The sequence below is a fragment of the Pygocentrus nattereri genome, chromosome 19 (assembly GCF_015220715.1).
Source record: "Pygocentrus nattereri isolate fPygNat1 chromosome 19, fPygNat1.pri, whole genome shotgun sequence".
Classification (NCBI taxonomy): Eukaryota; Metazoa; Chordata; class Actinopteri; order Characiformes; family Serrasalmidae; genus Pygocentrus; species Pygocentrus nattereri.
In genome coordinates, this window is record NC_051229.1 from 12,187,845 (window position 1) to 12,200,831 (window position 12,987).

Consider the following 12,987-nt stretch of genomic DNA (forward strand, 5'->3'; position numbering starts at 1 on the left):
AGTCGGAATAGAATACGTCCATGTAAACACCTCAATCGGAATAGTCTAGTCCGATTGAGGCCATTCAGAATACAATTTCTATCCGATTGAACGAGGTGAGTAATCAATGTAATGTAAACACGGAAACTTACTCCTGTACTTGTAATGAGAGACACTGCACACGGTCAAGTCTCAACATGAACTACGGGTGACACGCAGGGCCAAATAGAATTTGCGTTAACTGTGATTTTTAACGCGACTTTTTTTAAATCGCATTAAATTGAGATTGCGTTAATGCGCTATTATCGCGTTAACTTCGACAGCCCTAATGCATATATATCCATCCATCCATCCATCCATCCATCCATCCATCCATCCATCCATCATCTTCTGCTTCTCCGGGGTTCGGGTCGCGGGGGCAGCATCCTAAGCAATGAGGCCCAGACCTCCCTTTCCCCAGCCACTTCCACTAGATCCCTGGGGGGATTTCAAGGCGTTCCCAGGCCAGCTGGGCGATATAGTCTCCTCCCGGGTGGACTTGCCTGTGACACCTCCCAGGAGGCATCCTAACCAGATGCCCGAACCACCTCAGCTGGCTCCTCTCGACGTGGAGAAGCAGCGGCTCTACTCCGAGTCCCTCCCGGATGACTGAACTTCTCACCCTATCTCTAGGGGACAGTCCAGACACCCTGCGGAGGAAACTCATTTCGGCCATTCGGTCATTACCCAAAGCTTATGACCATAGGTGAGGGTGGGAACGTAGATCGACCAGTAAATCGAGAGCCTTGCCTTATGGCTCAGCTCTTTCTTTATCACAACACACCGGTAAAGAGCCCGCATCACTGCTGACCCAGCACCAATCCACCTGTCAATCTCTCTCTCCCTTGTACCATCACTTGTGAACAAGACCCCGAGAGACTTAAACTCCTCCACTTGAGGCAAGAGCTCATCCCCGACCCAGAGAGGGCTCTCCACCCTTTCCCACCTGAGAACCATGGCCTCGGATTTAGAGGTACTGATCCTCATTCCGGCTGCTTCACACTCGGCTGCAAACCGATCCAGCAAAAGCTGAAGTTCACGGCCTGATGTCCCCAATAGGACCACATCATCTGCAAACAGCAGCGATGTGACCTTGAGGTCACCAAACCAGACACCCTCCATCCCCTGACTGCGCCTAGAAATTCTATCCATAAAATTATGAATAGAATCGGTGACAAAGGGCAGCCCTGACGGAGTCCAACTCTCAGTGGGAACGACTCTGACTTACTGCTGGCCATGCGAACCAAACTCCTGCTTTGTTTGTACAGGGCCTGAATGGCTCGTAGCAAAGAGCCATGTACCCCATACTCCCGAAGTACCTCCTACAGAATACCCCGGGGAACACAGTCGAATGCCTTCTCCAAATCCACAAAGCACATGTGGACTGGTTGGGCAAACTCCCATGAACCCTTCAGAATCCTGGAGATGGTAAAGAGTTGGTCCAGTGTTCCACGACCAGGGCGGAACCCACACTGCTCCTCCTGAATCCGAGGTTCGACTATAAACCGGACTCTCTTCTCCAGTACCCCTGCATAGACCTTACCAGGGAGGCTTACCCCGGATGTCCACGCAATGTTGAAAAGGCGTGTCAGCCAAGACAGCCCCACAACATCCAGAGCCTTGAGGAACTCAGGGCAGATCTCATCCACCCCTGAAGCCTTGCCACCAAGGAGCTTCTTAACTACCTTAGCGACTTCGGCCTCAGTAATGGACAAGCCTATTCCCGTGTCCCCAGACTCTGCCTCCTCACTGGAGAATGTGTCTGTGGGATTGAGAAGGTCCTCAAAGTATTCCTTCCACCACCCAATGACGTCTTCAGTCGAAGTCAGCAGCACACCATCTCCACTATATACAGTGCTAGTGGCACACTGCTTTCCCCTTCTGAGTCGCCTGACGGTTTGCCAGAATCTTTTCGGAGCCGACTTAAAGTCACTTTCCAAGGCCTTACCAAACTTTTCCCACACCCGGGTTTTTGCCTTGGCAACGACTGAAGCCGCAGATTGCTTGGCCTGTCGATACCTGCCAGCTGCCTCTGGTGTCCTACAGGCCAACCATGCCCGGTAGGACTCCTTCTTTAGCTTGACGGCATCTCTCACCTGGAGTGTCCACCACGGGTTTGAGGAATACCACCCCGACAGGCACCAACTACCTTGCGACCACAGCTACAGTCAGCCGCTTCAACAATGGAGGAGCGGAACATGGCCCATTCTGAGTCAATGTCCCCCACCTCCCCCGATATCTGGTCAAAGTTCTGACGGAGGTGTGAGTTGAAGATCAATCTGACAGGTTCTTCTGCCAGACGTTCCCAGCAAACCCTCACTATACGTTTGGGTTTGCCTGGTTTGACTGGCATGGTCCCCCACCACCTGATCCAACTCACCACCAGGTGGTGATCAGTTGACAGCACAGCTCCTCTCTTTACCTGAGTGTCCAAAACACATGGCCGCAAGTCCGATGACACGACTACAAAGTCAATCATTGAACTGCGGCCTAGGGTGTCCTGGTGCCATGTGCACTTATGGACATCCTTGTGTTCAAACATGGTGTTCATTATGGACAAACTGTGGTTTGCATAGAAGTCCAAAAACTGAACACCACTCGGGTTCAGATCAGAGAGGCCATTCCTCCCAATCACACCCCTCCAGGTCTCACTGTCGTTGCCCACGTGAGCATTGAAGTCCCCCAGTAGGACAATAGAGTCTCCAGGAGGAGCATTTTCAAGCACCCTTCCCAAGGACTCTAGGAAGGCTGGGTACTCTGAACTGCTGTTCGGTGCATAAGCACAGACAACAGTCAGGACCCGTTCCCCAACCCGAAGGCGTAGGGAAGCGACCCTCTCGTCCACCGCAGAAAACCCCAACATACAGACGCCAAGTCGAGGGGCTATGAGAAAGCCCACACCTGCCAGCCGCCTCTCACCATGGGTAACTCCAGAAAAGAATAAAGTCCAGCCCCTCTCAAGGAGATTAGACTCAGAGCCCAAGCTGTGTGTTGAGGTGAGACCGACTATATCTAGCCGGTATCTCTCAACCTCGCGCACCAACTCAGGCTTCTTCCCCGTCAGTGAGGTAACATTCCAAGTTCCAAAAGCCAGTTTCAGCAACCGAGGATCAGAACGCCAAGGCCCACGCCTTCAGAGACTGCCCGATCCACAATGCACCGAACCCCTACTACTGCCCCTCCCATCGGTGGTGGGTCGATGGGAGGGGGCACTCATGTAGCTCCTTCGGGCTGGGCCTGGCCGGGCACCATGAGTGAATGCCCGGGCACCAGACGCTCGCTGGCGAGCCCCTCCCCCAGGCCTGGCTCCAGGGTGGGGCCCCAGTAACCCTGATCCGGGCAGGGTACACAAGTCCTGTTTTCTTGTTTCATAGGGGTGATTATGGATCACACTTTGTTTGGCCTGTCAACTAGGACCAGCTTGCCATGGGAGACCCTATCAGGCCAAAATGACTTGGAAAACAGTCTGGTTCCACTGACTTACATTAAAAGTAATGTACGTTTTGTCTTCTCCTGTAACGTTGCCATTTTGGAGATACGTTTTGTTCCGACAACAGCGATATATTTATATGTGTGTTATGTAATATTATGTATATATATATATTTATGCTCTGAAAAGGCAGAAATGACAGCCTTTGTGCAATAATGAGCGATTCAAGCACCAAATGAATTGAATTGAAATGAAAATTACATAGTTGGTGATCATCAGTATCTGGGGAAGTCATAATTCTGAACAATGCTCATTATCTGTGAGTGTGTGTATGTGCACATAGACAGTGAGAGTGACACAAAAGAAATACACAAAGGAAGAGAGAGAGAATAATGTGCTTTTTCTTGGGGGACTGAAAGGGAAGGTCAGGGCTGAGCAGAAAGAGGAGGAGGAGAGAGAAAGAAAGAGAGAGTGATTGCTTCCTCCCCATCACAGCTTCACTCCGGAGGTCTTCACGCGCATACGCGCTCATACTCCCGAACCTTCTCACACTCCGCTCTTCTGTCTGACGGAATTGTAGATGTGTAAATTAAAGTAAGCACAAAGTATCAGAGCTGAGCTGCTGTAGAGAATCTGGAGAGACTGAAGAGGAAAGAAAGAGGAACGAGGGATGTCGGAGGCAAGCTCCAGGAAGAAGAGCTATAAGAAAGGGAGGAGTGCTACTTTCAGTATCGATGGATTCAGCTTCACCATAGGTAAGGCTCAGGAGAAGAGAGAGGGTGCTTGTAGAAGAGCAGTTGGGCTTTGTTTGTTGGTTTAGCTTGGATGTTATTGTAAAATATCTGACTATGAAATGTCTTGCTTTGGTTTGTTACTGAAATGGGTCACTAAAAGTTGTTATGGCAACCTGTAAAGAGCAGTGCTACGTGAAATGTGAATGTTTAGTACACGCTTTAAAAGATACTGAAGGTTTCTATATGGTTCTTGACTTGAATGTACATTTCTATGAAAAAAAAAACTGGTGTACAGCTTTTAAATTATGTGAAGATCCTTTAAACTTCAGAGAGCTTCTTCTCACATGCTTATATTTAAAATTGTGCTTCTTTAAAGAACCAACAACTGAAAGATTCTTTAGGGAACCAAAAGTGGTTATGTAACAGTTTGTTTGGTTGTGAAGTTCCTTCAGTTCTTCTCCAGCTCAAGAAATGTCTGCTAGGTTGTATCCATACTGCACTATTGCGGTCCAGAGGAGGATGGGCTCTCCTTTTGGAGTTCTTGTCAGTGTTTTGGTCACACTTTATTTTAGTAGTAGTGTATAGATTATCTATTAATGCTTAAAGGTGATATATATGACATTTTCAACATTAATATAGTAAGCAAACAACTATTTTCTGTTCAAAGACATAATGGAGTAATGGCATCCTGAACAGAGAATGAAGTCACACCATCTCTGTCTGTGCTGTAATCTGAACTTCTCTGTTTTTTGTTATCATAGTCAGTCCGACTGCCCATGCATGTTAGTCCCTTCCTGTGAAAACGTTGACCCTCCCCAAGTTTTGTTTTGCCCTGCCCAGACACTGACCACACAGCGTGCATGCACAATTTAAGGCAAAAGGGAAAATCTGAGCAGTAAGCTGAGTTGCTGAATGCAGTCTTAACTGCTGCACCTTTTAAGGTGGAACTGGAAAATTCGAACAAGAAGCTGAGGTTCTGAATGTAGTCTTAAAATCTGTACATTTTAAGGTGGAACTGGAAAATTTTAACAAGAAGCTGAGGCACCGAATGTAGTCTTGACATCTGTACCTTTTAAGGTGGGGCTGGAAAAGTTGAACAAAAATCTGTGACGCCGAATGTAGTGTTAACATCTACACCTTTTAAGGTGGAACTGGAAAATTTGAACACGCAGCTGATTCTCTGAATGTAGTCTTAACTGCTGCACATTTTAAGGTAGAACGGGAAAATTCTAACAAGAAGCTGGCAAAAAAGAAACTGACTTCAGCTTCACTGAGAGTTGAAATGCATGAAAAAGGATGAGGAGGTTGTTCCTGCTAGACAGGTGGGTAACATTAATGCATTTTTTGCTGTATTTTGCACAGAATCAGTAGGCCAGTGTTTTTGTCCTGTTTGTGAATGTTTGTGATAGCAGCTGTTAGCTTCACAGCAGAAACTGTTTGCTAACCCACTGCTTAGTTAACGTTAGTTACATGTGTCATTGTTCACTCTAAAGTTATATTGTAGTATTTGTGTGCACAATGTTTGCAAAGGGTTTTATTGTCAAAAAGACCTAAAAAAAGTGTGTTTGGCCTCGACAGTGTGTATCCATGAATTTGGGGTTGGAACCTCTGAAGGAGCACTAAAAGGAGGGTTGTGTTTGTTTTGCTGTTGAGTTCAAATATCGAAGACGTTCTCCAGAATCTTATAGTGCTCCTTTAAAATTATTCACAAACTGGTGAAGATCAGTTCATTGTCAACAGCCTTAGGATTAAGGTTAGGATTAGGTGTAGGTGTTGTGGTGAGGCTAAAGTTAATTTTAGTCCAGTGTTCTGTGCAGTATTTTTGCAACAGCCACAGTCCCAACCTCCTCCTCATCTTTTTATTTATTAGCCTATAAGTGTAAGTGTTCAGAACTTGGTTGAACTGCTGATGTGACTCATTGGCCATCTAGTGTCGTACCCACCCGTGATAACAAATTCTGGGACTGGAAACTAGATCCAAGGTCCAGATATGAAGACCTCCGGCCTGTAGTAATAGCTTCACCTAACATAGAATTTTGAATGTAGTGGTCTATCGCAAGTGTTACCCAAGTATTTTCAGACATAACAGTTAAACATATTCTATTATTCTATAAGGCTTTAGTGGACTCTAAAGCTTAGTTCCATAAGGAATGTTTTATTTGATTACTGTTGAATATTTGTTAACTTTTACAAAAATGTAAATTTGTGACTCTGTATGACTAAACTGTTGGTTTCTCAGAGTGAGCGTTAGCTTAAATGAATAGTTCTGTGAAAAATGTACTCAATTTTCCACTTACCCCAGATGTAGTCAGTCAGCCAAGACATGTTTGTTGTCCAGATTTCACTTCTTTTGTTTGGCTCTGGAACTATGATACTTGATATATTACTAACACAGTAGAAGTCAATAGTCACCCAAACACCATTGCCTAAAATAGGTGCCCACTACATTTAGCCACACTGTGAAGTTTTTTTCATTTTTTATAGCATACTTTAAGCCATACTGTGTCCTAAACCACATCAATAAGTCTGCACAAACTTAATGAGGACCTAGATGTAGTTTGCCAGATGTTTTGGAGAAGATCTAGTGTCTGTTAGCAACATTAGCCTTGTAGCTTGAACTCTAAACTTCATAAGCAAACGTGGAGGCTTGTTACTGCAATTTCCCCCCTGGGATCAATAAAGGAATCTGAATCTGAATCTGAATCAAAATTTGTAAACCAAACATGTCTTGGCTCATCAGCAACATATGGGTACGGGTTGTGTAAATAATGTTTTTTGCCAAAACATTCTTTTAAGGTTTAGGAAATGCTTTGTAATGTTAATACAGGGTGAGTCAAAAGTCATTTTGTTTAATTTAATTTTATTTTTTATTCTATTATCGACTTTTATCTCTGGGGTCATCTCAGACAAATTGTGTATGCTGAAAAAATCTGGAACAAACACCACCTTCAGCACCGCATCGTGGAGGCTTGTTACAGCATAAAAAATAAAATAAAACGGTGTCCTGTGACTTTTGACTCACCCTGTAGATATTTAGATGAATGTAAGTGTTGGAGCAGTAGCAGTGTTTCCTTCTCACCATCTTACAGATCTTTTCATTTTCAGTCTTAGTTTCTCTTTGTCTGCCCTCCTCATGCTCTCATTGTGTTTGTTTTTCCCTGCATCTTTCGTTGTAAAAAGCGCTGTATTCATAGATAAAATCGAAGTGACTTCAGCTTTAAACATTGTTGAAGGAGTCCTTCTGGAAGAAAAAAAAAAACTTACAGCGCATCCAAATATTGGAGAATTGGTGAATAACCTGAACAGCTTGCTAGCAACATCAGGACATGATTTATTTCTGTCTGGTTCCCTCCACACTCCATTGCCCATTAGAAGCTTATAAATATCTAAGAACTGGAATGGCACCAGCAGGACTGGCTCTGTAGAGGGGTCCATTTGAGGTGACAACATGGGAGAGCGCCATGGCAACCACAGATGGGGTTAGAGGGCGTTGTCTCGCTCTTTCAGACACATGCACACACACACCCACACACACAGTATGAACACTGTCAGACCTTTTACTTGTTGGCACATCTCCTGCTACTGTCTGGTAGGGGGGAGCTTGCCTTAAGGCATTAAAGGAGTAGTTTGGTGAAAAATCAGTTTCATACAGTTTTACCCTAACCTCACATGTAGTTGATCAACCAAGACATAGTTGGTGTCCAGTAAATCCTTCTTTAGTTTTTGACCATTCTTCCAGAAGCGCATTTGTGAGGTCAGACACTGATGAACTGCCTGGCTCACAGTCTCCGCTCTACCTCATCCCAAAGGTGTTCTGTCAGGTTGAGGGCAGGACTCAAGTCAAGTTCTTCTACACCAAACTCACTCATCCATGTCTTTATGGACCTTGCTTTGTTCACTGGTGTGCAGTCATGTTGGAATAGGAAGGTGCCGTCCCCAAACTGTTCCCACAAATTTGGGAGTATGAAATTGTCCACAATCTTTTGGTCTGCTGAAGCATTAAGAGTTCCTTTCACTGGAACTAAGGGGCCGAGCCCAGCTCCTGAAAAACAACATCACGCCTTAATCCCCCCTCCACCAAACATTCCAACCGCCAAACCCAGACTCATCCAGCAGATTGCCAGATGGAGAAGAACCCATTCTTGGACCCATCCATCCATAAATGTTTGTAGAAGCAGTCTGCATGCCTACATGCTTGGTTTTATACACCTGTTGCCATAGAAGTGATTGGAACACCCGAATTCAATTATTTGGATGGGTGAGTGAATACTTTTGGAAATATAGTGTGAAGATTCAACTGCGTCTCTTACTTTTGTTTATATCTATATGATATACATCTATTGTCATAATGTCATACTGTATCAGGGGCTAAATAAGCAAGTTTGTTAGAGATTACATAACAGATCAAAGACACTTGAGGCACCAGTTAGAAGTGCACAAGATGCTAATAACACATCCTGAATGAAATATTCTCATTGAATACTTTGTTCTGTACAAAGTTGAATGTGCTGACAACAAAATCACACAAAAATCATCAATGGAAATCAAATTTATTAACCAATGGAGGCCTGGATTTGGAGTCACACACAAAATTAAAGTGGAAAAACACACTACAGGCTGATCCAACTTTGATGTAATGTCCTTAAAACAAGTCAAAATGAGGCTCAGTATTGTGTGTGGCCTCCATGTGCCTGTATGACCTCCCTACAACACCTGGGCATGCTCCTGATGAGGATGCAGATGGTATCCTGAGGGATCTCCTCCCAGACCTGGACTAAAGCATCCGCCAACTCCTGGACAGTCTGTGGTGCAACGTGGCGTTGGTGGATGGAGCGAGACATGATGTCCCAGATGTGCTCAATCAGACTCAGGTCTGGGGAACGGGCGGGCCAGTCCATAGCTTCAATGCCTTTATCTTGCAGGAACTGCTGACACACTCCAGCCACATGAGGTCTAGCATTGTCCTGCATTAGGAGGAACCCAGGGCCAACTGCACCAGCATATGGTTTCACAAGGGGTCTGAGGATCTCACCTCGGTACCTAATGGCAGTCAGGCTACCTCTGATGAGCACATGGAGGGCTGTGTGGCCCTCCAAAGAAATGCCACCCCATACCATTACTGACCCACTGCCAAACCAGTCATGCTGAAGGATGTTGCAGGCAGCAGATCGCTCTCCACATCGTCTCCAGACTCTGTCACGTCTGTCACATGTGCTCAGTGTGAACCTGCTTTCATCTGTGAAGAGCACAGGGCGCCAGTGGTGAATTTGCCAATCCTGGTGTTCTCTGGCAAATGCCAAGCGTCCTGCATGGTGTTGGGCTGTGAGCACAACCCCCATCTGTGGACGTCGGGCCCTCATACCAACCTCATGGAGTCGGTTTCTAACCGTTTGTGCAGACACATGCACAGTTCTGGCCTGCTGGAGGTCATTTTGCAGGTCTCTGGCAGTGCTCCTCCTGTTCCTCCTTGCACAAAGGCGGAGGTACCGGTCCTGCTGCTGGGTTGTTGCCCTCCTATGGCCTCCTCCACGTCTCCTGGTATACTGGCCTGTCTCCTGGTAGTGCCTCCAGCCTCTGGACACTACGCTGACAGACACAGCAAACCTTCTTGCCACAGCTCGCATTGATGTGCCATCCTGGACGAGCTGCACTACCTGATCCACTTGTGTGGGTTGTAGAGTCCGTCTCATGCTACCACGAGTGTGAAAGCACCACCAACATTCAAAAGTGACCAAAACATCAGCCACTGAGAAGTGGTCTATGGTCCCCACCTGCAGAACCACTCCTTTATTGAGTGTGTCTTGCTAATTGCCAATGATTTCCACCTGTTGTCTGTTCCATTTGCACTACAGTAGTGAACTTGATTGTCAATCAGTGTTGCTTCCTAAGTGGACAGTTTGATTTCACAGAAGTTTGATTTACTTGGAGTTATATTGTGTTGTTTAAGTGTTCCCTTAATTTTTTTGAGCAGTGTATATTTAAACAATAGAACATGAGAGGGAGTGTGTTATTGCAAAATAGTATCACAGCTGTGATGTAGATCAATACAACTACGATGTTATTCGTGATAACACACAACCTCGAGTAAAGTAATAAATAAATTTGGCCATGATTGTGGCATTTAATATCTTTTAATGTTAGTAATTTCTTCCGGTAAATTCTAGCTCTTTAACAAGAAGCTTGTTGCTACGTCACAGCAATGAGCTCCGCTCAGTCGCTGCACAGTGTGCACAGTGTGTGTGTGTGTACTGGGTGAATCAAGAGACACAGAACACTTTTTATTTATTTTTTTTATTTTATTTTATTTTATTTTGTATGCTGTCACAAGCCTCCACGATGCGGTGCTGAAGGTGGTGTTTGTTGCGGATTTTCTCAGTATACACAGTTTGTTTGAGACCATTCTCTGTAATCCCTAGAGATGGTTGTGCGTGAAAATCCCAGTAGATCAGCAGTTTCTGAAATACTCAGACCAGCTCATCTGGCACCAACAACCACGCCACGTTCAAAGTCACTTAAATCACCTTTCTTCCCCATTCTGACGCTCGGTCTGCACTTCAGCAAGTTGTTTTAACCACCTCTACATGTCTAAATGCATTGAGTTGAGGCCATGTGATTGGCTGATTAGCTATTTGTGTACCTAATAAAGTGGCTGGTGAGTGTAGACTTCCATGATACTGCCTATTAGCTTATTTTTATATCTCCAGTGAAAAACTACAGAAGCAAACATCAGGCATCAAACATATCTCTGGTTTTGACTGTATGTAGTATGAGGGGAAAATTGTATGAATTTGATGTTTCACCACAATTTTCTTCAAAGATGGAGTAAATGCTCTGTGTCTGGCTATAATTACCAGTAAATAAGCTTCCTCAGGGTTTGATATTAACTCAAAGCACTGTCCAGTATTGTAATATTTCATGCATATAAAACCGTGCTGTTTGGTTTTTGAAGACACTGAAAGAAATAGTAATGGTAAAAACTGATTGGTTGTGAAATGCAACAGAGCTCTATTCACACTTTCCCCATATAACACCCTCTGGCATTTTCAAACATCTGGCTGTTACCATGGTAACGTGGCCCTGGCTGGGCAGGGGGGGGGGGTTGGATATCTCCGTGGGCGGTGTGTTTTCTGCTGGGTTTAGTGGAGCGTGCCTCACGCCGTCTTCTCCTGATTCTCGGCCCCCTGCTGGGGAGAGTGGGCCGACCCGGACTGCTCACCTATTTCATCCCACTGACTTTAACCTCCTGAGGCTTTCCACTAATTATACAGGGGATGGAGCTGAACGCAGCTGGTTGTGACCAGTGGGATCGTGTAGGCTTTATTGCAAGGATGGAAAGGGAAGGACGGTTTGATGCTGGACCTCTGTACAAAATATACATTTTTGCACATGTGTGTACATATATATATATATATATATATATATATATATATATATATATATATATATATATATAAGTCGGCAGAAGTATTGGGACACACATCTTAATCATTATATTCTGGTGTTTCATTCAGTCCCATTGCCTCAGGTGTATAAAATCAAGAATTTAGCCATGCCACCTGCTTTTACAAACATTTGTGAAAGAATAAGTCGTTCTAAAGAGCTCACTGAATTTGAACATCAACTCACTTGATGGCAGCAAAATTCATTGTGTGAATGCAGGGTTCACATGAACCAGAGCATGAAAATCACTTAATTTTCATTAACGATGCCCAGCAAAAGTAACAACAGTTCCAATCAATGAGTACATATCAAATATATCGTATATACAGTCAATGGTTCTGACTCCTCTGCGACCATAGCCTCACTCTCATACAGCTTGTGGATTCTTGATACAATGGAAGCTCTAGAGGAAAAGTTTTTCATTTGAGTTTTTCATTTTACTGTTGCTTTTGTTAGTTTGCTGCTCATTGAGCACTGTCCAGCATATTCTGCTGAAGTTGCTGAAGGTATTGCTTTAAAAAGTAATAGTAGTATGGCAGTTAACTAATAATCACACAGTGCTGATACATGTAGAAGGTAGTGAAGTTGTGCTGCTTCTCAACTGCTACCTATTAGACACTTTTTTAGCTTCAACTGAGAGTACCTGCGCCTTAACTCAATCACTAGTCATGATATCACGGTGCACAGACTGTAGTGAACTCGAACTCAGAACACACAACATAACTGAATGCTGCAGCTCCTCATGCACAGAGCAACATAAGTATTACACATATTATTACTGTGGGAGAGTGGAAAGATTTTATTAAAAATAATTCTCAGAAATATGTTATCTGATATATATATATATATATATAGACATTTTTTCTCAACACCCACTCTCTAATCTCACAAGCACTGGGTTGAGAATCACTGATAAATCAACAGTGATTTATCAGTGATGATTTATTAGTGATTAGTCATCAGCAGTGTAGGCATTGCTGGTGATGATTTATCAGTGATTAATCATCAGCAGTGTAGGGATGACAAGAATTCTGTGTCCAGATCATTCTGATTGGTTTGTGTATTTGATACTTGTAATGCATTATGATAGTTCTTAAAGAAGCTTTTATTGCTAAATGGAATGAATGTTTAGTGTATAAAATTGAATTCACAAAAAGTGATTCAAATTGATACCCAATTGAATTGTTTTGCTGTCAGCTCAAGGATACCATTAGTATAAAATCTACATTACAGTATTCCATTAGTATACAAGTCTACATTATAGATACACTACATGGATAAAAGTATAGGGACACACGTTTGAATCATTGAATTCAGGTGTTTTATTCAGTTGTATAAAACAAAGCACCTAGCTGTGCAGTTTAC

The 12,987-nt window shown here is 44.1% G+C and overlaps 1 protein-coding gene across 2 annotated transcripts in view; it reads left to right on the forward strand.

The window, feature by feature from the left end:
• Nucleotides 1-3,961: 3,961 nt before the first annotated feature.
• pde1cb (phosphodiesterase 1C, calmodulin-dependent b) overlaps nt 3,962-12,987 on the forward strand; it is a 141,812-nt gene continuing 132,786 nt past the window's right edge. For both annotated transcript variants that reach the window (XM_017707392.2, XM_017707393.2), the window contains exon 1: nt 3,962-4,203. In XM_017707392.2, the coding sequence (XP_017562881.1) occupies nt 4,119-4,203 (85 nt within the window). In that variant the 5' untranslated portion in view covers nt 3,962-4,118. The remainder of the gene's footprint in view (nt 4,204-12,987) is intronic.